The following is a 26,864-nucleotide window of genomic DNA, read 5'->3' as shown; positions in this document are numbered from 1 at the left end:
AAAAGAATTCCAAGCTACCTTTCTTGGTAAGACTTTCTGCATCCCAAAGTCTCTTCCTCACCTCTATTATAAGGTCACTCATTCCTTTGGAATGATAATTCAGATGTTCTTATCTAATATTTACCAAACACCTTCAGATGCATGATATGATAAACTCTTCTGTTATTTACAAGATGTAGTTACGACTTTATTCATTTATTACACTTTTCACATCATCTTAGAAGGTATTTAAAATTCCTATTCAAGGCCCCAATATCCCATTTACTATTTTTATCCATTTCTATCTGAGTTGGTGTCTAAGAATCCATCCTTTAAGTTAAAAGATATAATTCTCACGCACAGAGTTTTCTTACAGTTAATTTTGTAGTGAACCACCTCTCCCCCCAAACAGAACCTCACTTGTTTCAAGGATAATTTTTATTGATTAGAAACATTTTGCAGATTTAAAAAGATAATCTTATTTATGTAACATTTTCTGTTTTGAAAATTTTCTTTTCAAAGATTAAAACCCCTGACGTTCTCTTTTAGGAAAGTAGCTTATCCATCAATAAGGATCCCATCCTCTTTCAAAAATGAATCGATTAATCATGTCAAAAGATCTCAAAGGCTGGTCATAGGGCAAAATGTGTCCTCCACCTCGAACAATTACCTTAAAGAAGAAAAACAGAAGAAAAATTGAAATTTAGAGAATTGGATATTCTAAATAAGTGGAAAGTTAATTTGGATTAAAGTGTTCTTAAAGCTTACATGAAATGAAGAACATATTCTATCAATCTATGCCTTTGGATATGTTGATTGTCTGCTTTTGATAGCGTTAATGGTAGGTACCTTAAGGTAAGAACGTTTTAAAACTGTGTGTTATTTAATTTTACACCAAGTTGCATTCATCTTTCATGTGTATAAAACTGGAAAATTCTTCCTTGTCTTTTTCCTCTTGGGAGACAGCCATCTGCTCCTCTGTGCTGTGCTGTAATTCTTACCTGATTAGGGCCCTGAGGTGGGGAGACCTACCCCAGACCAGCTCTGCCTGCAACTGGATGGAGGAATCTACCTAATTCCACCTTTCTATTTAGCTGGTCCACTTGGCCATCACACCAAGCTCTACCTTCCACCTTAGCCTTTACCATTAATAAAGGAGATATTTTGATTCTCCCCAAAATTAACACAACAACAAAAGAGAAATCCTTGATACCTGAAATTTTAAAAGGCCATTTTTTTTTTGAGCAGCAAAGAACTAGAACATTCTATGTTTCCCAACATTTTATTATGAAACATTTTCAAACACAGCAAATTTGAAAGAATTTCATAACCCTACCATTTAGATATTCTCATGAACACTCATTTTACACGTTTTCTTACAGGTGGATCTCACTATCTATTAATCCATTTTACCTTTTGACACATTTCAAAGTATAATGGGGATATCAGTATACTTATCCCCAAATCCTGTGTAAAATTAACATACAGTGGAATCCACTAGTCTTAAGGGTGAACTCACCAAGTTTGGTTAACAGTGGACCCCTGTGTCACCTCTCAGGATATATAAAGTATCCTTAAAACATCTATCGTTGAGGTGAGTTCAGACCCACCCAAGAGCCTACAAGGGGCCACCCTTACACCCGGCTAATAAGAAGGGCCTGGTCTCTGCACTCGGAAAGTCTCTGGTTTCAGTGACCGTCCCAAGGAGAGGACAAGGGCAGGCCTGCATGATGCAAAAAGGGAAAGAGCCAACACTGAGTGTGGGGAGGCCACATGCAGGAGAGATCCCTGTGGCCTGAGAGGTCCTGCTGCACATGTGGAGAATATACAGGAATTAGTAGTGGCTGATGTAAGTGAACACATGCAGTAAAGGAATCACATTCAGCAACTTCTAGCTGTTGAAATACAATCAGGAATTAAAGACCACTTTTAAAAAGTCCCTTTATAAGAGTCTGGCCTTGTTTTACCTGCCTCATTCCGAAAAGTACTGAGGCAGAAAAAAATACAAATATATTTGCATAGTGCACTGATTATATTAACCCCCTCTACACCCACCATCTTCCAACTTTGCTGTGAGTGGATCAACATTATTAGATGAATTTTACTTTGCAGTTTATAGCTGTAGAAGTTGTGCACGGAACAAGGGTAGAAAGCACCCTTCACAATAGTGTCGAGAAGACTACTTGGAGCTATTAGGGGGCTTGTCCAGGTCATACAATTGTAAGTGGGGGAAGTAGCTAGAACCCTGGCTTCTGATGCAAACACCAGTGTTTTTAATCAAATTACAGTACCTACACAATAATTCCTTACTTTGAACGGAACTTTACAGCTTAGTCACAGAATGTTTCAGCCGGCTCTCAACAGCCCTCTGAGGTAGGTAAGGACTGTGAAATTGGCCTCACCCCTCATACACCATTGGAGACATCCGCTTTATGCTACCCTCCACCAGCTGTCATCTGTGCTTGGCTGCTAGGAAAGCAGCGCCCATCTACCATTTATGTTCCAGCTTGCATCTGGAAACCCAACATGTCCCAACTTTTTGTCACAGACTGAAAGTAAAATATCTGTGACAAGAGCCCGTACATGTGACTCTGGAGGGAAACTTTTGCTGCTTCCACAATCCCAGGCTAGAATTCTCTTCCTGTAGCTTCCATCCAATTCTCTGGCCTTGGCAGGAATCGGGTGAGTGATTTCGCTGCAGCTTCAGCTCAGCTGAGGACACTTAATGAAGTCATGTTTATGACAAAACCCAGCTGCTTCAGCTGGAAGTGAGTTTTGTGGCAATCATCCAGAACAGTAATAAACTGAATACTCAAGAGCTAAAGGTCATCCTGTCTCCTGGACCACAGCTGCCACTAATGGGGGGATAGCATAGCGCTTGATGGCCTGGGCTTGGGAGTCAGAGTGCCGGAGCATGACAAGAGGCACAGCAAGATGTGTGACCCTGGGCAAGTAACTGAACATCTCTGAGTTTCAATTTCCTTAACTGTACAACAGGGAATGAAATACTATGTCCTGGGATAGTCATATAAGGAATTAATGCAATAATATCCATGGAACACCTAGCACAGTGCCCGCTCTGGGATGGTACTTGAGAAATATTAGCCATTGTAATTATTCTCCCAATAATTATCCCTATTCAAAATCCAAGATCAAAATGCTTGTATCAGCCTAACTAACCTAGAATACTGTGTTCCTACATTAGCATCAAAAAATCTTGGTTTAAACGAGTTGTTTTAAACAGTGGTTCTCAAACTTGACCATGTGTAAAAATACTTGAGCTTGTTAAAGCAGACTGCTGGGCCCCCACCCCTAGACCTTCCAGTTCTGAGGGTCCCAACCAGGGTCTAAGAATCGGCATTTCTAACAATTTCAAAGTAATGTTGGTGCTGTTGGTCCAAACATTGAGACCACTATTTTAAAAAACTTTCTATTTTGTGACAAACCAGGCAGTTCTGTTTTTACATCAAGGGAGAATGCAAACAGAAATTTGTTTAACATCTACTCATGACCTCACCTTAGTGTATTTTTTCCTGATCATCTGCCTTCCTGGTGTTTACACACACACACACACACACACACTCTCTCTCTCTCTCTCTCACACACACTCACAAAAGTACACTCCCCTTCTACATCCATGATAATCAAGTAATGAAGAAGAGATGACAGGGGTTAGGTGTTGTAATTCTTATTCTCAGTGACTTGCCTGATCCCTGGTCCAATTCTGAGCTGCCATATGTAATGACCAAATGACATCATAAATGGTGTCATTAAGATTGGAAAGCTCATTTAGGGACAGAGTCTTTTTCACATGCTACAGAATTCTCAATGTTCTCTAGCAGATTCCCATACAGCATTTTACTGAAGTTAACCTCAAAAATAAATTTATGAGTGCTGAAAAAAAAAACCAAAAACACCACTCTGTTGCTATAGCCAAGCCACTCACCACTCACAAATCAAGGACACAAACCACTCTAGAATTTTTAGAGGTGTGTAAAAAAAATGTGACAGGGTCATGAGTACATATTTAAATGTGACAAGATTAATCTCAGGACTCCCTGGATAGAAATGGTCTCATCACCAGAAACTGTATTTTTTGGGTGCTTCCATACTAGAACTGAAACCCCTAAACTCATGTGGTCCAGAGGTCATGAATTTTAAAAGGCCTATACGAAACACTTTAAAACTTCATTCCACTTCATGTTTTAGAAAGCAATACAATTCTTCCTGAAACTAGACACATGGACCTGGCAATAAAGGTTTCCCAGTTGTGCCTTTTGGATGAAATATAGAAGGAAATTCACAATGGGTGTGTTGACATAGATGTGTCAAGGGAGACTTCCTGGGGGTCTTGGAGGTGCAAATCACCGGACAGACATTGGGGGGAGAGGGGATGAAGGGACACACTAAAGACAGAGGAAACTGTGAATTCAAAAACAGTGGGGTATGAAACTGTATGGCAGGTGCAGTAATCTGAGAGGTTCCAGTTGTAAAGAGTTAGTGGGAAAGTACAAGGGACAGTTGAACAGGTAAAGCCCATATGATATGCTGCTAGGATGCATGGACCTTATCCTATAGGATGTGTGTGTGTGTGTGTGTGTGTGTGTGTCTGTGTGCATGTGTTAAAATACACAAAATATAAAATTATCATTCTAACCATTTTACAATGAACAATTCAGTAGCATTTAGTACATTCACAATGTTGTGCAACTATCACCGCTATCTAGTTCCAGAATGTTTTCATCACCCCAAAGGAAACCCTATACCTATTAGCAATCACTTTCCATTCCCCTCTCCCTGCCAGTCCCTGGTGATCACTAATCTACTTTCTGTCTCTATGGGTTTGCCTAATCTGGATATGTCCTCAAGGGTTTTAAGCAGAGTAGTGATATGCTCAGATTTGCACTGTAGAAAAATGACTTAATATGCAAAGAGGGGGCTGATTTGGAAGGAAACGATACTGGGGCAAGGAGGCAAATTAGGAGACTAGCTCTTCAAGTGAGAGATGATGTAGGCTAGTCAGACAGATTGTGAGAAGGGGAGAGGCAGAGGGATGTTGGGATGGAAATAATAAAATTAGTGATTAATCATAAACAAAAGTTAAGTGAAAGCACCCACCCAACACACAAACATCCGCCCCACTTAGGGCTTCTGACATGCAGCTTTGCAAGAAGTGATGTTATTAACCAACAAAGAAGAAAAGAGGCACATGGCAGAAGCAGGTTTGGGAGGCAGGTGATACAGGATAGATTTATAGTCCTTGTTTTCTACTACAGATTGATGCAGGCACTCAAGAGAATCTTGTTAGTTTCTGATTTACACTGAAGTTCTTTTTATTATTTTTATTCCGTTCTACATTTACAAACTCTTACCTTTTCACTTTCAGACACTAACCCTGAGTAGAAATAAAATAAATATGCACTCAAATAAAAAATATACCAAAAAAATAGGGTACTTGGGAATAAGAATAAAAAATAAGCCAAGGCTTGTTAGCAGCCACTGCCTAAAAAAGAGTGAGACAAGTCACTTTCAAAAAACAAAAACAAAAACAAAAAACCAAAGTGAAGATCAAGGCTCAGCGTTGCTCCCACAACACTCAGGGGAAACACCTTCAGATTTACCACTGTAAGTTCTAGTGTAGCAAATGATTATTGAGGTGAAAAGGTGATTTAGCCAACCTAAATGTAGCCATCACAGTGGTATCGTTTGATGCTACCTTGCATTTCCCAAGGGGTTTTGTAAGTGTACGTCTAACTTAATCAGTTGCAACAATATCATAATTTAGGATTTCCACTTTTGATTATAACACAATAATAGCCTGTGTCAAACCAACCCCACTCTATTAAGAACAACAATAAAAGCTTAAGGGCATGGGCTCGGGATTCAGCAGATGTGAGTTTGAGCCCAGCTCCGTGACTTGGGCACAATGACTTAGCCGTATTTCCCCATCTGTAAAATGGAGATAAGAATTAGGGTGACCAGTTGTCCCAGTTTGCCCAGGACTGAGGAGTTCCTGGGAACATAGAACTTTTAGTGCTAACACTGAAAAAGTGCCAGGCAATCTGGAAAGGTTAGTCATGCTAAGAATATTTAACTTTCTGTGAGAATTCATAGTAATGATGCATATAAAATGTTACATGGCATTTGGTCCACAGATGTGTATTAAGCTTGTACCATGTGTCATATAGGCAAAAAATAAGCACTCAACCAAAGGTCATCATACTCTTATTATCTGAATTTTTATGGTCAAAAGAATATGTTTTCCCTGTAAGAGCAGAGAAAGATTAGAAGTTATTAAGAACTGTAAACTTTTTCAGAAAGATAGATCATAATATTTTCTTTAGGAGGGGAAATATTTCTCTTCCTGGCTTCTTTTATTTCCATGCTATGAATCCTTCATTCCCATGGGAAAGAAGTTTCCAATCAAAGTAAGAAAGCAACTTAGATAAGAAATCAAATGTCTGTCAATATGCCTAACTGTCTAGAGCGAATTGTATCCCTTAAGCCTGCCAGCAGCAGGATCCATCCCATTCTTTCCCTCCACCCCCTTTCACCTCATGCAATGCCAGACACCCTCTTCTCCCCACACAGAAATGTTAAGCAAGCAAGACCTTACTTGTCTTAGCAGAATGGCAAAAAGCTGTTGTGTCTTTTTTCCCTTTTAAGAACCCACTTTACAACACAGGATTCGATGCAATTAAAAAGTAATCAAAATTCACTCCCTCTATGTCCAGTTTTTACATTCGACATCCACAAGAGGATAAAAAGCACAACTCAGTTCATTAACTACCCTTCCTCAATATCTACCTTTATGATCTACATTTGTAGTTTTCTTTAGGAAGAGAGAATGAGAGTGGCGCAGGAGAGGGCAGAAGTTATAGCAGCAAATGCTCTCTGCCAGGAGTGTTGTGAGGACTTAGCTCCTGACTCACTGTCTTTGGGTAACGTGGAAACAAGAGCTAGCCAACTTGCCAAAATTTTGCTCCCTGCAAACAGTAATGCAGGCTGGCTCCCGCAGTGGTGTGCTGGAGTTCCTTCCCACTGGCTTAGGAGATCGGATTATGCACGTGGCTGCCCCAACCCACATTCGGTGACATCACGTTGGTAGCCTGAAATCAGCCATGGTGGGAGTATTTACACCACGGAAATTGGCAACACTACAGATCAGTGGTTCCCCTCTCTCCCAAGTCATTTACCCTCAGACCACTGGTTCTCTGACATTTTGACTCTCCTGAGGAAACATGAAATGTTAGGACATTCTTCCTCTTTCCCAAAATACATCAAAGAAACATCCATTCAAACGGGTAGATTATAAGGCCCAAATCTTCTCTGAAACCTTGGCTCAGGATTTCAGATGGGCTGGGTTTCAAATATTTGCAGGAAGGTAAGAAGGTCCTGTTGCCTGCTTCCATTTCTGCCTGTCCCTGCTGAGTTCCAGTATTACTGGCAGTAGTAGTTTCAAGACCACACCACCGGGACTTCCCTGCTGGTCTAGTGGTAAAGAATCACCTTACAATGCAGGGGATGCGGCTTTGATCCCTGGTCAGGGAACTAAGATCCCACATGCCTTGAGGCAACTAAGCCCATGTGCCACAACTACTGAGCTCACGTGCCTCAATTAGAGAGCCTGTGTGCCACAACTACAAAGCCCACGTGCCCTGGAGCCTGCACCCCACAAGTAAAGAGAGAAAAACCCACCACCACAACTAGAGAGAAGTCCTTGTGCTGCAACAAAAGATCCTGAGTGCCTCAATGACTCAATGCAGCGAAAAAAATTAAAAAAGAGGACCACACCACCATGTTGTCAGCATCCTTCTGTGTATCAGAGCCCCGGAGACACTCCAAAGGTTGTCTGTTTGGGGCCATTCCTGACCAGAAAGGATATCTAGATTCAATTGTCTTCCTGACTCACAGCCTAAGGGGACCCCAGACCCACAAATGTCCCCAAGTTCCAGGAATTTAGAATACAAAATATGCCGAATTGTGCAATGTTTTCAACAATGCCATCTATTGAAACAAAACAAGGCACACTGTCTTCACTGCTAAACCAAAGTGTGCAAGGCAGAAACAGTGCCCTTAGTCTAGGTGACAATGTAGCAATATTGCAACACAACTTTATTTCATATTGCCCATTTCTCCACCCAACTCCACGCTCTACCTTGTTTGTTTTTTGGCTCCATTTAATATTCCCACAAGCAATTTTGTAAATCTGGTTAGACTACAAATTAAAACAAAAAGTTACTGTTTAAAAGGCAAACCCCAATTCCCTCTTTGTTCCTCAAATATCATTAATTTTTAAAACCCGTTCTCTATGTGCAGATAATACTTTAAATGTTAGCCTTCTTAGTATTTATTCACTTCCCATAATGAAATGGTTCTCTGTTAAATTTCAATAGATTATTAAAAACCACTCAACAGCAAAGAGAAAATTATGCATCATTGCTTAGCTGTTATACCTCAGCAAATAGATCTGCTATCCAATTTATATTTTAAATAATACAATAAATTATCTCCCAGAGTATTAACTAAGTGCATATTTGGGTAGCTTAATTTAGAAGTATTCTTTTTATGCTGATCAGTCCTCTCTAATGAAATAGAACCACATGAACTAAGAGGACTCTTGGCAAATAATCAGAGTAAAATTGGGAGTTGCTATTGTTTATTATTTCCTTTGTTTTCAGGAAGCAGGCTGTGTGTTTTTTTAAGAAAAGTGAAAAAACCCTCAAATACCGAGAATTCAAAAAATTTTTTAAAGGAGAGGACACACTAGTCACCCATTGAGATAACGAAACTTCTACAACCCCTTGCATAAATTTGTTTCCCAGAATATTTCTCCCTTTTTCTTTTATGTAACACAGAAAGGAAATAGTCTTCAGCGGACATAAACAATGCATCCTTTCATTTGATGGGAATTGTTTTGAACTATTCATCATCTCAGTATGTCTAGTCTATTTCCTAGAAGACATTCTGGTGTGTACAAATGGTGAGCAACTATTGCATTCCTTGAGAATTGTAGTATTTGAATACACACACAAGTGAGGGGGGTATGGGCATAAGGTAGCGGCCAATTTGATTTTAGCTCTAGTTCACTGAACATTTACTGAGTGCCAGGAACTATGTTAAGGGGTTTGCCTACAAACATAAATCATACATTATTCCTGTCCTCAAGGAGCTCTGTGTCAAACAGGGGAGGAAGGCAATCGAAGAGGCAAATGAAATCCCAGTATGGTATCTGTAACAGGAGATGTACATAGAGAGAGATGCAGAGAAGGAGGAATTCTGGGAGAATGGCTTCCTAGAGGTGATGCTGCAGCTTAGCTCTGAAAGGCCAATGGGGGTTTTCCAGGCAGTCAGAGGAGGAGGAAGGGCCTTATACGAAAAGTGGAGGGCATTCCATGGAAATGACTGGCTAACAGAACAGTAAGGTGTGTCTGGGAAACCATAAGGTGTTTTGTTTTGGTTTTCAGGGTTCTAATTAAGAAGGAGGGAGAGTGACAGTCCAGGTTGGGGAAGGAAGCAGAGGCCAGATCAAACATCTTTACTCTTCTGTGTAAAGAGTTCAGACTTTATTCTTCAGGCAGCAAGGAGTTAGTGAGAGATTTTAAACCAGTAAAAAACAGGACTGGACTTGCATTTTGGAAAAAGCACAGAGAGAAGAGTAAGTTGGAGAGAAAGGAGACTAGTTAAGACCAGTGGAGAAGGCTATTGTAAAAGGAAGAAAAGTTTAACAACTTATAACACTTCAGAGTGTTCTTGAACAGCATCTTTTAATGTCCCCCAAAATGCTGTGCGTTTTTTATTGGTTTGTATAAAATCAGTTTCTCTTTTTAAGCAGTTCTTTGTGGTTTGTGTCAAGCACCAGGAAGTGAGTAAAATCAGGTCAGTGAGAGGGATTCTATAAAGCAGATGAGAGAAAGGCTAGCTAAAGAACTGGGTGAGCATATGCTAACTCATATATATGTAATCTAAAAAAATGGTACAGATAAACCCAGTGACAGGGCAAGAATAAAGATGCAGATGTAGAGAACGGACTTGAGGTCACAGGGTTGCGGGGGTGGGGGGGTGCAACAGGGAAGCTGGGATGAAGTGAGAAAGTAGCATTGACATATATATACATTATCAACTGTAAAATAGATAGCTAGTGGGAAGTTGCTTCATAACACAGGGAGATAAACTCGATGATGGGTGATGACTTAGAGGGCAGGGACGGGGAGGGTGGGAGGCAGTCACAGGAGGGAGGGGATATGGGGATATATGTATAAATACAGCTGATTCACTTTGGTGTACCTCAAAAATTGGCATGAGTGTAAAGCAATTATATTCCAATAAAGAGCTTAAAAAAAAAAAACCTCACTAAGAGAAGAGGAAAAAAAAACACTGGGTGAGTAGTATTTGCCAATTACTATTCTTCTTAATTTTCTGGTAAGACACACAGCAAAGCGACTGCCTAAAAAACTTCACTTCCTTGTCGTTTCAATGGAAAAGTGATGGAAGTGAGGGGACTTGTGCTGTGTCAGAAAAAGATTCAAGTTCTTCTCCCTGGTCTAAGTCTTGCCTGCAAATCCAGGCATATGTTGAAATGTCTATTTTATTTGTCGCTTCTTATACTGAGCCACTGTTGGTAAGCTGAAGTGAAACAATGCTGAAGGACTAAATTTCTAATTTTTTTAAGCTGAATATTTTGATAGCCAACATCAGCCCAGGTCACCCAGAAAGAAAACTGCATCTGCACAACCAAAGCAGCACCAAGACTTGGACATGACATGTCCACTCCACCCTTTCACGGGGTGTGGATGCTACAGTCTTTCAATTAACAGTAGCCAAAGAAGATGGAAAGACAGAAAAAGGAAAAAAGATAGACCATGAATATTAGACATGGGAAAGGCCATTAAGCCCCCCCTTGCACTTAATAAACCCAAGTGAAAGATGGCTGGAGGCAAACCCAAGAGTTGGTGAGATAGTAGAATAACCAGAACTCTTGTACATTACTGGCAAGAATACAGTCAATACAGTCAATTTGGAAAACAGTTTGGTATTATCTAAAGAAGTTGAAGATGCTCAAACCCTGTGAACTCACCCGTTCCAACTCTAGGCATTATTCTTAGAGAAACTCTTGGACACAGGCCCAAGGAGACATGCAAGATTTTTATAGCAACGATACTTATAGTAGCAAAAAGCTAGAAACAACCAAAATGCCCATCAGCAGTGGAGTGGATGGATAATATATCATACACTGGAATACTATGCAGCAATGAAAAAGAACAAAGCACAATTTTGAAAGTATCAACATGCATGAATCTCAAAGTACTGAAGAGCAAAAGTATATTATTGGGGACTTCCCTGGTGGCACAGTGGTTAAGAATCTGCCTGCCAATGCTGGGGACACAGGTTGGATCCCTGGTCCAGGAAGATCCCATGTGCCTCAGAAAACTAAGCCCGTGTGCCACAACTACTGAGCCAGCGCTCTGGAACCCAGGAGCCACAACTACTGAGCCTGTGCACCACAACTACTGAAGCCCACATGCCTAGAGCCCATGCTCCACAACAAGAGAAGCCACTGCTATGAGAAGCCTGTGCATCGCAATGAAGAGTAGCCCCTGCTTGCCACAATTAGAGAAAAAGCCCGTGTGCAGCAACAAAGATCCAATGCAGCCAATAAATAAATTAATTAATTAAAAGCATATTATTGCAAAATACAGAATAATTCCTTTTATATAAAATTAAACATGAAAAGTAAAATATTTATGGAGATATATATCTGTAGTAAAACTATTAATTTTTTAAAAAAGGAAAAGGATGATAAAACAAAATCCAAGGCAGTGGTTTACCTCTGGGCCAGTGAGGGCAGAGGATAGGATTGGGAGGGTGGGCTGCCAGTAATGTTGCATTTCCTAAATGACTGGTAAGCACAAGGGTATTCATTTATCACTGTTTGTTTTATCTTACACATATTTTTGGTTATTATTCAATTTTTAATTAGAAAATAAAAACCCACCTACTGATGCTGCCAAACTTACAAAAATGAATCTTTAAGAAATTTAACATTTTCTCTGTTGTGTTTTTTCCTTCTGCCCAACACAGAGATGATGAGGTGGGCCATATGTCTAAAAACAGTAAGTGGGGAGGATACGGAGAAGCAATTGAAGGAAACAAAGGCAAAAGTGGGAAGTCCCCCTCTGGCAAGCAGCTCCAAGAAGACAGAGCTGGTGCCAGAATAGAAACCTTGGGACTCCGGTTGCTGCATAAAAAAATAAATAGAGGAACAAAAATAAACACCCACATCTCCATGCTGGACAGCAGAAAAGCAAGAAGTTGCTAAACATTTGGGTTTTTTTGTTTTGCTAGATTTTTTTACTCTCTAAATCTAAGCTCCTATATTTCCCTTCTTCCCTGTTTCTATATGTTAGAAGCTCAGTACAAATGGGAAAAAAATTTTAAAAAAACAGAACAAAAGCATTAAGGCTGGATGCTTCATTTATTGTCAGCACGGATGTTTCAGATTACTGTTAAATTAGAAGGGACTCAATGCTTTAGAAACATCTCATCGCTCAAGTTAGCAACTTTCATATACTATTGTTAGACTGCCATGCAGCAAAGTGTGGGACACCTCCCCAGGCCCCTCTACTTCTTCTCTCTCTCATCAAGACCATTTCCTTGTTATGGTGAAGTGAAAACTGGATACAACTGCAATATTCTAGGCCTATCTGATGAATAATACTCAGCCTGTTTCACCATCTGAGCCTTTAAGACATAATATCTCTTAAGGACCCTCTTAGATAGGGTTGGGGGGGCTTCTTGCCCTGTGAAAACAGATTCATGCTAGGAGAGGTCTATAAAGACAATAAAATAAAGAGTTATGACATGCTTACTAGGTTCCAGACAGAGTGTCAAGTAATAAATGAGCATTATCTTAATTCTGATAATGAATCCTTCTGCAAGAGAGGTAGGTATTAATATCATCTCTACTTTACAGATGAGGAACCTCTTGGAGAGGGTTAAGGAACTCGCCCAAGGTCATACAGCTAGTACGTGGTGGAGCTGGGAGCTAATTCAGGTCTAACACAGCATCCATTCTCTTAATCCCTAAACTACAACGTCACTTGAGTACGGTGATAATAGAAGTAGTGAGAATCACCAAGGTAATAAACCAGAAATAAAATTCAAGCTCAGAACTTCTCAATCTGAGGTCATCAAAGGTGGTCATGTTTGGGTTGGGGAGGGTCTATGAGTTATTTTCAACAATTCAAATAGTCTAATGCATGGGTTCTTTGTCATTTTTGTGCCATGGAACCCCTATGGCTGCTTAGTGTAGCCTATAGATACCTCTCAGAATAATGTTTTCAAATATATATCTATATATCATAATATATATATACACACACATATATATTATAGATTACAAATGAAGCCATTACACTGAAATGACCAAAACAGCTAAACATGAATTTGTGATACATCAACATACATCCTTCTATATGAACACATATAGAAGAGCAACCTGTGGGTCTGATAACTTCTGTAACTTTAAAGTAGTGATGGTCATAAGCATTGTTCCTAGCCTCTCGCAACAGCATCTGTATTTGGTATGAAAACATCCCTGCTTTCTATGGTGACAAAGTAAAAGGCACTGCTAATACTGTTGTGGTTTGTTGCCTACATTCATAATGGAAGGAAATGCTAAATTTCATAATTCATAATGAAAGGAAATGATGTTTTAGTTAGAGGTTAGTGAAAATAAAGATGCAATTTTTTCCCCAAGTTCATTGACCCCTTGAATCCTAACCACAAACCCTTACCCCAGGTTAGGAATCTATTAGATAACCTAAAGATCAGCTAATAGAAGTGGTAAGTTTACTCCCCATAAGGCTTCAGTCTAAATCATTGCATTTTTATTTTTGCTTTGGTATTGAACTAATTGTATCAATCCATTATATCAAGAGTATGTGATCAATAATTAATATCCAGAAACAAACTGCGACTGGTGGACAACATCATTGCTGAGAACTCTCTGGATGATGTTTACAGGAGACCTTGCTTGATCTAGTTGTATCTTTGTTGGAAAGTAACAAAGACACACTACTATCAGAAGACTTTGCACGTAAGGATCACATCATTTCAGCATAGGACAGAACACTGCTGGGAAAAGGAAGCTAATGTTTTGAGTAAATAAGAGTTTTTCTAAGAGTCTAAAATACCAATGGCCTATCAGTATTTTGAGAGAACAAAGACCATTTGTAAACCTACAATGCATGGCAGGGAACTGAGGTTTAAAATTTAGTTTAAGGTTTTGGCTGAGGATTTCAGAGAACCAGAGCCACATCAATAAATACTGCTGACTAGAGGACACTTTTCTAAATGTGATGCTTCAGGTCAATGGCTGGTTTGTTAAGAGTAAATCTATGTTCTCAGGTTTCTGATTGGCCTATAAGTAAGTAAAATAGGTCAGAATTTAGAGCACCCTTTAGGCATCAGAGCGGAAGTTTATCCAAACATAAGCCACACAGGATTCCTGCAAGATGGAAACCATTCCAGTATCAATAGAGGAACAGTTTAGGGTTCCTCCAAACCAAATGCATATTAAATTCCCTAAGAAGCTTAAATATTGATTCTCAGGTCTTACCCTAGACCATAAATTCAGAATATCTGGAAATAGGCCTTGGGAATCTATATTTGCAAAGGTTGAAACACACTGGTTTAGGAAAATGTAGTGGATAAGGATGGTCCCAAATTCTTTGCTATTCTTGCAAAGGAATCTGGCCTTGCTCTGTGATTTGCTTTGACCAAGAGAATGCAATGGAAATAACAGTCTAGACTTTTGAACCCTGGCCTTAAAAGGATGGGCATCTTTTGCTTCTCAATTTGGGACACCTGCTGCCACGCTGTAAAGTCCGGGCCAGGACACTGTATGGTTAGAGGTCATATGAAGAGAGCGCTGGAGGAGAGGAGACTCCCTTGGATGTCTCAGCTTTAGCTAAACTCTCAGCTGAATGCAGCTGCATGCGTGACCCTCAGCCTACCCCAATCAGCAGAACCACCCTGCTGAGCCCATTCTACCCACATAATTGTGAGAAATAAATTGTTGGTCTGTTAAGCCAGTAAGTTTTGGAGAGATTTCTTATTCTGTAATAAGTAACTGAAAAGGGGAAATATTTACTTATAATTCCTCATTCTTTTCCCTGAAAGATCTGTTGTCTCTATCTTGGAATCTTGACGTGAATTGAAAAACAAGGCTGGATGCATCTTTCTAATGCAGATAGAAGACCTGATGACACTGAGAGCTTAAGGAAGGCTTACATTATGCAAACAAAGGAAGACCAAAACCCCATGTGGTCTTAGGCAAACCACCAGCTTCTGCTGCTGTCTATCCCCCCACCCCATGCAAACCCTGAGAGCTAGCAACTGTATTATCTGGGTGGCCTTTGTGGTAGACAGATGCATCATCAGATCCCTTTTCAAGGATGGATTCGCAGCCCAGCTGTGGGAAGTCCAGTCAGCAGACAGCATCCAGCTGTCAGCTCCTTCGGGGTCTGCCTCAGCTGCAAAGCATGACCTTTCCCCAAAATAATGCCCTTCTTGGGGCATCCCACATTTGGTGACTGAGCGAGGTGGGGGGCTATAAAGGACTGGTCATTTTTGTCTGATGTAAGATGCTCTGATGGAAACTACTCTCTCTGGAGCTCCCTCCCAGCGTGGCCAAGGTTTATCAGGCCTGTATCATAGTTTGGGTTCCTCCTCTGCCACTTCTGCTTCCTACACCTTCCTTTCTCAGATTTTAATCCCTAATAAATATCTTGCACCCCAAACTCTGCCTCAGTGCCTGCTTCTGGAGAATCCAACCTGTAACTGCCAGGAAGCTCTCTGATTATGGCAAGTCTTATTACTGAGGTCAGAGGTATGGGTTTGATTGCTATATTCTGATTTCCTGCCCACAGTCTGATTCCCATAAATGGACAGAAGAACTTTCCCCAGGTCTGGAAGATGGAGACAAAGAATCCCTGAATCCAGCCATCCCTCTCTGTAGAAATCAACAGAGCTGGGAGAGAGATGAAGATTCTAACAATTTCTATAACAAAGCCAAAACATTTTCCCAGGAATCAGCTGCATTCCATAATCATTGTCTCAAATCTGCTTAACAGTTACTTTCCTCCATTAAATATTGTTTTAACTTCTCATCCCCTATCAACTAGTTGAATGCAAAAGTTACATTTATTGCTCTTTGCTTACTCTGATTTTGTCAGTGCAACCAAGGACTTGCTGAAGATCTTTCTGGAACTGTTGGTTCCTTCAGAAATAGTTTCTAATGATCCCTAAGCTGTTTAAATTTCTAAATGAAAAAAAAGAACTGTTAGCAGGAAGTTCAAGCGAGACAGGAGGCCGGCTCTGTCTAGCTCTGTGGATTATCTGTGAACGTGTTGAAATCCTAGCCTGACCTCCCCTCCACTCAAAGCACCGTGGTTATTCTTTCCTCCATTTTTCAGTTGTGTGGAGTCAAAGAAACAAAACAGTTAATGTTAGTTTTAGAAAAGCACGATTAGGAAGCTGTGGTTGTTATTGCTTTGTGTCTACACAGCAGGCTTTCCCCATCCCCCTCCTCCTTGTAAGCACTCTGCTTTCCTTTAGAAAACAGCCTCTCCTACGTGGACTGGATGTGCTGCCAAATACACTGGCCACCACTGCCACTCCACCCACCTTTGTCACCACCGCTGCATACACACCCCGAGGCCAGACATGCAGCCTGGGTCCGGCCAACCAGAATATTCCCTCCTTCCTGCTCCACGCCCCTCACAGGTACTTAAAGCACAGCGGTGCAGGGGAAAGAGCAGGATGTGGGCTGTCAGATCTCAGATACTATTACTACTTGAAGCCTTAAGCAAGTTCCCCAGGTGAAACTTCTGTTTCTTCATTTATAAATGAGTAAATACAATCACATAATTTACAGGGGAGCTATGAGTATTCCACGAAATTGTGCATAAGAGAGTGTGTGGCAGGCCACTGGCCTGGGGGCTTGCAAATGCCGAGGGATCGGTAGTCATCCTTAGCGTCTCCTTTGGCCTTCCCGAAACCTCCATGAAGGAACTGAACCAGCGACCAGCCCACAGCTAGTAAGTGGCAAAAACTGAAATTCACACAGGCTGGTCTAACTCCACAGTCCACCTTCCTCTCATTACCCCAGACCGCCTCCCATTGGTCACGACTCTCCAAAACAGTCAAGCTTTGAGGGTGGTGGGCTCCTTGCCTTGGTTTCTCTGTATGTAACCTCTAGCAGAAGGTCTGATTCCTGTTGGAAACTCAGGGAGAAGCCCCTGAGAAAAGTGTGGCAGACCACAGGCCTGAGGGCTCTATAAGCCAAACCTGGGTCAAGGTCAAACTGTGTCATGGATCAGGCTTGTGCTTTTGGGGGCCTGGGGGCTTGCTGTGGCTGCCTGAGGAGGGCACCAGGATGACACCAGCCTGCCAGGTGTTCCCTGTGGATACCTAGCTTTCAAGCTGGCTTAACTACACAGTAAACACTGTCTCTCAAACAGGGATCAGTCCTCACAGCTTGGACGTTACAAAGCTTATCTCCTCAGTGCCAGGACCTCAGAATCCAGCATCAAGAACGTGGTCTCAGAAAATAGATGGAGAACTTTCTTCCAACACAGCTCCTAACATGGCCCCCTATTTCCTTATTCTCTGACCTCTTTCCACCCTGATTCATCCTATTGCTGCCATTTTAAACTTTCCAAAGCTTTAAAAATGTGCTTAAACATCTTCCATGGTGACAAACACTGCATGCTTCCACTTATATGAGATACTTAGCAGTCAAATTCATAGAGACGGGGTAGAATGGTGGTTGTTGGGGGCTGGGGAAGGGAGAATGGGGAGCTGGTGTTTAATTACAGAGTTTCAGCTTTATCAGATGCAAAGAACTGTGGAGAGGTGCGATGCACGACCAGACGAGCGCATTCAAAACCACTCAAGTGCACACTTTAAAATGGTTAAGATGGCACGGTTTGCTATGTATATTTTATCACAATTAAAAAAATGGAAAAAAAAACCTTCGGTGGCCCCCCACCATTTAAACAACGGAAAGCTCACCCCTTTGCCTACCATCATGATCTCTTTCTAGTTTCTCTCCCAGCTTTCATGCTCTGGGCTTCAGACTAGAAATCAGACTATGTGCTCTGCCCGTGCCCTGCTCTGTATGCTCTCATTCTGAGGCTCTGCCCACCACGTTTTCTCTGTCCATTTTAGCCAATTTCAGCATCTATTCTTTTACTAACATCAGAAGTTCCCAGGTAAGGCTATAACCTTTCTTAACATTGGATGAACCTTGCCTCACCACCTACTAAGCTCTAGTACCTTTTAAAAAATCCTGATACTCTGTCTGTCTATAGAAGGGCACATGCATGTAACTTAAGAGCTAACACTAGAAGTAAAATACATTATTTCTCAGGCCTCCTTTAATTATGGCAGACGTGTATGCAGGCTCCAATTTTAACCGTACTAGCTTACTGCGGCCAATCCATCAATCCAGAGGTGGGAGCCCTTCTGAAGTAGAAAACCACTGGGCTGGAAGCCAGGCGGCCTGGAATCTAATCTCAGCTCAGATATGAAATGAGTAGGAGACTTTGGGACAGTCACTTAACCTCTGCGATTCAGTTGCACCACTTGGAAAATGGGATCTAAAATTTGTTCCAGCTAGAAAATGTTACCTACAGGATGTCCATCCTGTAATTACTGAACAACCTGAGCTGATATTGATAATGAAAACATAAAGTAAAATTATAACAATGACTCAGATTGCAATCAGGAAAAAGAGACTTGCTGGAAATAATGCAAAACTCATGGTAGAAAGAAGCTATGCCCAGTACTGTTGCATAGGAATGAAAATTGACCAGTGACTCGAGTCTTCCTTTTAATGTTTACATGGAAAATAATTAATCTGCATAAAAATATTTTCAGTGAAATAAAGATAGAAAAAAGGCTTTTTTCAGAAAACTTAGCTCCATGAGTTTTTACTAGAAAGATGTTTTTAAACAAATTCATCAATGTTACATTCTCATTAAAATTTTATATTTATAAATGTGGCGTCAAAACATCTTTGGGGGACTTCCCTGGTGACACAGTGGTTGAGAATCCACCTGCCAATGCAGGGAACATGGGTTCGATCCCTGGTCCAGGAAGATCCCACGTGCCATGGAGCAACTAAGCCCGTACACCACAACTACTGAATCTGCGCTCTAGAGCCCACAAGCCGCAACTACTGAAGCCCATGTGCCTAGAGCCCATGCTCCGCAACAAGAGAAGTCACCACAATGAGAAGCCCACACACCACAATGAAAAGTAGCCCTCGCTCATCACAACTAGAGAAAAGCCCATGCGCAGCAATGAAGACCCAACACAGCCAAAAATAAATAAATACATAAATAAATAAATAAATAAATAAATTTATTTTAAAAAAAAGTCTTTGGAGTTGAAATGACAATTCAATGATGTAAGAACAAAATTCTGCATTTCAAAAGCAGTGGCACCAAAAGAATAAAATACCTAGGAATAAACCTGCCTAAGGAGGCAAAAGATCTGTATGCAGAAAACTTTAAGACATTGATGAAAGAAATCAAAGACGACACAAACAGATGGAGGGACATACCATGTTCCTGGATTGGAAGAATCAACATCGTGAAAATGACTGTACTACCCAAAGCAATTTACAGATTTAATGCAATCCCGATCAGATTACCAATGGCATTTTTCACAGAACTAGAGCAAGAAATCTTATGATTTGTATGGAAACGCAAAAGACCCCGAATAGCCAAAGCAATCTTGAGAAGGAAAAATGGAGTTGGTGGAATCAGGCTTCCTGACTTCAAACTATACTACAAGGCCATAGTGATCAAGACAGTATGGTACTGGCACAAAAATAGAAAGGAAGATCAATGGAACAGAATAGAGAACTCAGAAGTAAGCCCAAACACATATGGGCACCTTATCTTTGACAAAGGAGGCACGAGTATACAATGGAAAAAAGACAGCCTCTTCAATAAGTGGTGCTGGGAAAATTGGACAGCAACATGTAAAAGAATGAAATTAGAACACTTCCTAACACCATACACAAAAATAAACTCCAAATGGATTAAAGACCTACATATAAGGCCAGACACTATCAAACTCCTAGAGGAAAACATAGGCAGAACACTCTTTGACATACATCAAAGCAACATCCTTTTTGACCCACCTCCTAGAATCATGGAAATAAAATCAAGAATAAACGAATGGGACCTCATGAAACTTAAAAGCTTTTGCACAGCAAAAGAAACCATAAACAAGACTAAAAGGCAACCCTCAGAATGGGAAAAAATAATTGCCTATGAAACAACGGACAAAGGATTAACCTCCAAAATATACAAGCAGCTCATTCAGCTTCATACCAAAAAAGCAAATAACCCAATCCACAAATGGGCAGAAGACCTAAATAGACATTTCTCCAAAGAAGACATACAGATGGCCAACAAACACATGAAAAGATGCTCAACATCACTCATCATCAGAGAAATGCAAGTCAAAGCCACAATGAGGTATCACCTCACACCAATCAGAATGGCCATCATCACAAAGTCTGGAAACAACAAATGTTGGAGAGGGTGTGGAGAAAAGGGAACTCTCCTGCACTGTTGGTGGGACTGTAAGTTGGTACAGCCACTATGGAAAACAATTTGGAGGTTCCTTAAAAAACTACAAATAGAACTACCATATGATCCAGTAATCCCACTCCTGGGCATATACCCAAAGAAAACCATAATCCCAAAAGAAACTTGTACCAAAATGTTTATTGCAGCACTCTTTACAATAGCCAGGACATGGAAGCAACCTAAATGCCCATCAACAAATGAATGGATACAGAAGATGTGGCATATATATACAATGGAATATTACTCAGCTATAAAAAGGGATGAGATGGAGCTATATGTAATGAGGTGGATAGAACTACAATCTGTCATACAGAGTGAAGTAAGTCAGAAAGAGAAAGACAAATATTGTATGCTAACTCACATATACGGAATCTAAAAATGGTACTGATGAACTCAGTGACAAGAACAGGGAAGCAGATACAGGGAATGGACTGGAGAACTCGAGGTATGGGAGGGGGCGGGGGGTGAAGGGGAAACTGAGAAGAAGCGGGAGAGTAGTACAGACATATATATACTACCAACTGTAAAATAGTCAGTGGGAAGTTGTTGTATAACAAAGGGAGTCCAACTCGAGGATGGAAGATGCCTTAGAGGACTGGGGCAGGGAGGGTGGGGGGGAATCGAGGGGGGGGCGTCAAGGAAGGGAGGGAATATGGGGATATGTGTATAAAAACAGTTGATTGAACCTGGTGTACCCCCCAAAAAAATAAAATAAAATAATAATAAAAAAAAAAAAAAAAAAAAAAAGCAGTGGCAACATCAAAACAGATCATGAACAGCTAGTGTGACATTTGGAGAAAGGCAGAGAAAGACCCCAAAAGGAGTAGCAGCCTTGACAGTGATGGACATGGGTTGTCACCAGCCAGGGAGAAAGAGGATTAGACCTTTGACCTACACTATAACACTATTGAATCATACACACACACACACAGACACACATGCACACTCTGAAGGCAACTATCTATTCTACATTGCTTACACATGGAGACTTCTGGACATTAATGAAAAATATATTTCAGATCTTTCTTTGAAGATATCTTAGAGATAACTCAGTTCAAACCTTGTATTTCACAGATGAAGAAACTGAGGCTCAGAAAAGCCCATTACTTGCCAGATGATGTAACAAGTGAGGACCCAAGTCTTAGAATGGTACGGATAGTGGAGGCCAGACCCACAAGGGGCAACAAATAGCACTCCTCCCTCATCTGATCTCCGAAGGCTGATGGAGCTGGTTGGTTTTCCTGAGCCTCCCTTGGTGGAGAAACGGCTCCCCATCTCAGTACCCTGACGCTCCCCTGGGAGAGCCGTCATTCCTTTATGTGGACATTTTATGGAACCATCCGGAGATGTCTACTTTGGTTTCGATTTTTAAATTAAGAGCTGTGGAGTTTGGCAGAGAGTGAGTTTTCTTTTTTGGCAGACACATACACACGCTTCTGTTTTGTGTGTCAAATGCTAAAAAGCCAAGTCCACGACGGAGGCCTGCGTTTTCATCATTAGATGCCTGACATCTGAACAGTCTCCTTCATCCACAGAGCATGCCTTTGTGAACACCAGAGCGCTTTTCCCTCCTTCAGCCCGCCCCCCATCTCCACACACCGCCCCCAGTCCTGTGCGGAGGCATTAGGGGGAAGGAGGGCTGCCAACACTGCAAAATCACCTACATAAAATGCAGATCCCTCGCCGTGCGGTAAAACACTTCTATCACAAACACATGTGGGCCGCACTTCTTTTGTTACCCGATTTTTGGCAGCCGGAGGAGTGCCCTTTCAGCTCTCAATGTGTTTTGCATTCACCAGAAGAGTCAGCAGGCTCGGTGCGATATGTGCCACGACGTTCTGAGCGGTGGCCAATCCCTTTTCCCACCTCTGCCGCCCAGGCTGCCCTGCAGCCCCAATCTCACCTCTCAAGCTGACGCACAGCGCTGAGTAGGACACGTGCGATGCCAGGCGCTGGAGCATTTCACAAGGCTGGTCCAGGGGATGCAAAATAACAGGTGGCTGAGGCAGCCATCGAAGGATCTGGGGGACATGCTGAGTGTGCCTGGTGGGATTCTCAGCATAAAGCAGTGCCGCAGATGGGGGGCAAGGACGTGCCCATCGCTCCCTGCAGCTTGGCATGCATGTCTGCCCTTAATGGCCCGAATATTAATATTCCGACCTTCCTCCAAAGGTTGATTTCCTCGAAGGGAAAATCCAACGTGTTCCCTGATCTTGACTTTTACGGTTTATAATTTTCCTTTTGTTTTATGTGTATTCTTATAAGTGACCCACTTATCAGGAACAATAATAATAGCAAATGTTTCCTATGAGTCAGGGACTGCTCTAAGCTAATTAGCTTATTGAATCCCCTCAATAACCCTATGAGAATACTATAGGCTGAGTGGCTTAAACAACAGAAATTTCTCACAGCTTTGGCGTCTGGGAAGTCCAAGATCAAGGTCGGACAGGTGGCTGACTGGGTTTCTGGTGAGAGCTCTCTTCTGGCCTCCAGATGGCTGCCTTCTCACTGTGTCCTCACATGGCAGAGACAGAGAGAGGGCAAGCGATCTCTCTGCTGTCTCTTCTTAATCCCACACAATCAGGGCCCTGCCCTTATGACCTCATTTAACCTTAATTACCTCCTTATAGGCCCTATCTCCAAATACAGACACATCCTAAGTTAGGTCTTCAACATCCTAAATTACAGAGACGTAATTCAGTCCACAGCAGGTAGGTATTATCACTACCTCTATTTTATAGGAGATGAAGTCATGGTACAGGGAGGTGAGAAACTTGCCCAAGCTCACATAGCTATTAAGTAGAAGATTCAGAATGCAAACCATGGTCTACCTGACTCAAATACTCTTACAGAATTTAGACCACTAAAATACTCTATTATAGTATTAGAGACCACTTTGTAGTATCTCCAACTACTCTATTATATTGTCTCTACATATGTTATAGGTATATGCATGTATAACACACATACACAAACACACATATCTATATAACCTAATACTGTACACAGTTTTACTCAGTAACCATGATCATTCTTAAACTAGTCAGTAGTTGAGGTAAAAAAAATCTCCCCAACAGAAAGATGTCTACAAGCAAATTTTTCCTTGTGGGAGAAAAGAACTCATTTAAGAGTGTGTGTGTGCAGAGGGTCATGATACCACAAAGGATAGCATGAATATACTCAGAATTTGTACTGGAAGGGATTTCAAACTAACGAGAAGTTTAGCGCTCTATCTGTGGATGTGATTAACTTTCCGAGTACAAACTCTACCCTGACCCACCAGGTCCCACATGATGTGGCCACAGCCCATTCTCCAGCTTTGCCTCCTCTCTTCCCTATTCCCCCCTCAGATCCGCTGGCCCTCCTTCCTCTCCTCAGGCGCATCCAGCTTATCTCTGCCCCTGGGCACATTCAGACATTCTCTGCACAGAAACCCTGGCCCACATCTGCCCGTAGCAGCTGCTTCATGTCCTGCTGTCTCACCTCTTCAGAGAGGTTTCTGGGATCCGACATCCAAAGAAGTCCCTGTACCAGCTGTTCCACATCATCCAGTTTTATTTTCTGGCATTATCTGATTTGTGAATGTGTATATTTGCTTATATTCTGCCCTTATTTCTTCCTTCCTTTGAGTAAAATCTCCTTGATAGAATGGACTTCATTCCCATTTTCAGCCTGCTGATCTCGTAGCAGCCAGACCATCCAGTCAGCGAATGGGAGGACGCAGTCAGAAATAAAAGAATGTGGGCATTTCATTATATTAAACTACTATTTCTTCAGTTCTAACCACAGGCAAAATATTACCTCATGGGAGGTAAGTTTATTACCTCATGAGTACTGACAAATATCTTCTTTTATACTGCCCCTAAGGAATGCCTGACAAATGTCTTTCAAACACATGAAAAGATTAAATAAAGTTTTTTTTCCTGAGTGGTTCTCTTCTCTTCTATTTAGTTAACATTCTCCACCTTACTGGCAATTAAACATCAGAGGCAATCTGACAGGCATAGGCAAACAGGCTCTGGGAACAAACTGAATGAAGTCTGAATCCCGATGCTGTCATTGGATGATTCTAGATTAACTGTTTACCTTCTCAGAGTCTGTTTCCTCGTATGTAAGTAAAATGGAAATTATATAATTTTCAGAGGTTATTCTGATAATATCCATGAAGTACCTATCACAATAGCTGGCACATATTTAGTGTGCATGAAACGAAAGCTATCTTTATCATTATTGAACTTAAACAGAGGTAGGTGAGCCCATCCCTTATAACTCCTGTCTTTTATTTGCCTCTTTTCTCTTTCATTTATTTTGCACACAAAAAATCATAGTCTACCTTTTGACTGACTTATTTACATAGTTTATGTAGATCACTAGGACTACTGACACACATGATATTAGTTGGAAAATTAGTTTATAGTTAATAATGATAACAAAAGGAAACAACCTTACGTGGCCAAGACAGTAATTAAGAAAATTAATTTTATCAATTTAATGGACTATTACTTAAAAATAAGAATCTATACTGTAACTTTGAAAATATATATGCTATAATGTTAAAAGAACAAAATAGCAAGTGCCACCTCCTGTACCGGCAGAGACACTTGTTGCTCTCAGTCCTCCCAAGAAAAACTAGAAAAGCTGGACAAAACACAGAGCAAATCCTCCCGAAAATCCTGAGGATCTACCAAGGCAGCCAAGACATAAGGGGTGTATTAGTTTCCTATTGTTGCTATAACAAACCACCATAAATTTAAGTGCCTTAAAACAACAATTTCTTATTTTATAATTCTGGAGGTCAAAAGTCAGAAATCGCCCCCCTGGACTAAAGATGTTGGCTAAACTAACTAAGATGTCAGGGCTCCATTCCTTGTGTAGGCTCTAGGGGAGAATCTCTTTCTTTGTGTTTTCTAGTTTCTAGAGGCTGCCTGCATTCCTTAGCTCATGGCCCTTCCTATACTTTCAAAGCCAGCAGCATAGCATCTGCGAAACTCTCTCTGACTCTGACTCACTTGCTTCCCTCATTCACTCACAAGGATCTTTGTGATTATACTGGCCCATCTGGATAATCCAGAATAATCTCCCCATCTCTAGATCAGATGGTTAACAACCTTACTTCCATATGTAGCCTGACTTCCTTCTTTCCATATGATACAACATATTGACAGGTTTCAGAGATTAGAGGGAAGGTCTCCCTGGGGGCCCATTGTTCTGCCCACTACAAGGGGCCAGGCTTGGACAGTAAAGGACAGGGCAACAAGCTGAGTCTAATGTTCTCTGGCCCTGTCTGCATCAAAGCAATAGTTGATTCAGGGGCCAGGCTACCAAAGCAAACATAAAATGATAATTAAGAGACTGGAAACCTGAATGGAGCTTTGGGAGACAATATTGGCATTCATGCTCTGCCAAAGGGTAGAGGTCCTGGTTAACACCACACATGTCAATATAGGGCCATGGAAACAGGCCAGCTAAAATACAGATTAAAATACACTCAGTTCCGGTTTGGATCAAGGTGCTTGCCTCTATTCTAATTGCCTGATAGAAGCAAAGCAAAATCTCTTTGACGGTAAACACCATCAGCCCAAAACTCAAACTAACTCCATAATTTTACCTGTTTAATGTCTGACATTCAATTGAAATCTTCTAAGCATATCAGGAAAAAGGATCAAATTACCATTAAAAAAAAGCATAAATAAATCTCATGAACACAAAGCTGAACAAAAAATACCACACAGGAAAGAGTACATACCGAATGTGTCCATTTATAAAAATTCAAAAACTTGCAAAAGTCATCTGGGCTATTAGAAGTCAGAACAGTGGTTACCTTGGGGAGGAGAGGAGAAGTGACTATGGGCGGGGGTGGGGGATTGGTTCTATTCTATTTCTGTATCTAGGTGATGGTTACATGGGTATGTTCATTTTGTGAAAATTCATTTACCTGTATATTTGTGACTTGTTCACTTTCCCATATTATGTTATAACTCAATAAGTTTTTTTATATTACACTGTTAACATTATGTAAAAAAAAGTGTACCTGTGCACATATGAATCAATTTAAATGCAATTCCAGATGTTGAAATTGTTGATTTTTTTCTTTCTCTTTTTAAAAAATACTTGAATTGCTATATAACTTGTGTTACTTAAAAAAAGATGAACAAACAATAAAAATTAAGTCCAGATTATTTTCTGCAACTGAAGAGCCTCCACTTGCCCAGA

At 41.0% G+C, this 26,864-nt stretch overlaps 1 protein-coding gene across 2 annotated transcripts in view; it reads right to left on the bottom strand.

Annotated features, from left to right (window-relative positions):
• Positions 1-407: 407 nt before the first annotated feature.
• The window catches only part of CPVL (carboxypeptidase vitellogenic like), a 118,314-nt gene continuing 91,857 nt past the window's right edge, over positions 408-26,864 (bottom strand). For both annotated transcript variants that reach the window (XM_057733956.1, XM_057733957.1), the window contains exon 13: positions 408-649. In XM_057733956.1, coding sequence (XP_057589939.1) covers positions 545-649 — 105 coding nt within the window. In that variant the 3' untranslated portion in view covers positions 408-544. The remainder of the gene's footprint in view (positions 650-26,864) is intronic.

Source organism: Hippopotamus amphibius, chromosome 4, assembly GCF_030028045.1.
Source record: "Hippopotamus amphibius kiboko isolate mHipAmp2 chromosome 4, mHipAmp2.hap2, whole genome shotgun sequence".
In the NCBI taxonomy this organism is placed as follows: domain Eukaryota; kingdom Metazoa; phylum Chordata; class Mammalia; order Artiodactyla; family Hippopotamidae; genus Hippopotamus; species Hippopotamus amphibius.
The sequence above is the reverse complement of the archived record's forward strand: the minus strand, read 5'-3'. Positions and strand labels throughout refer to the sequence as shown.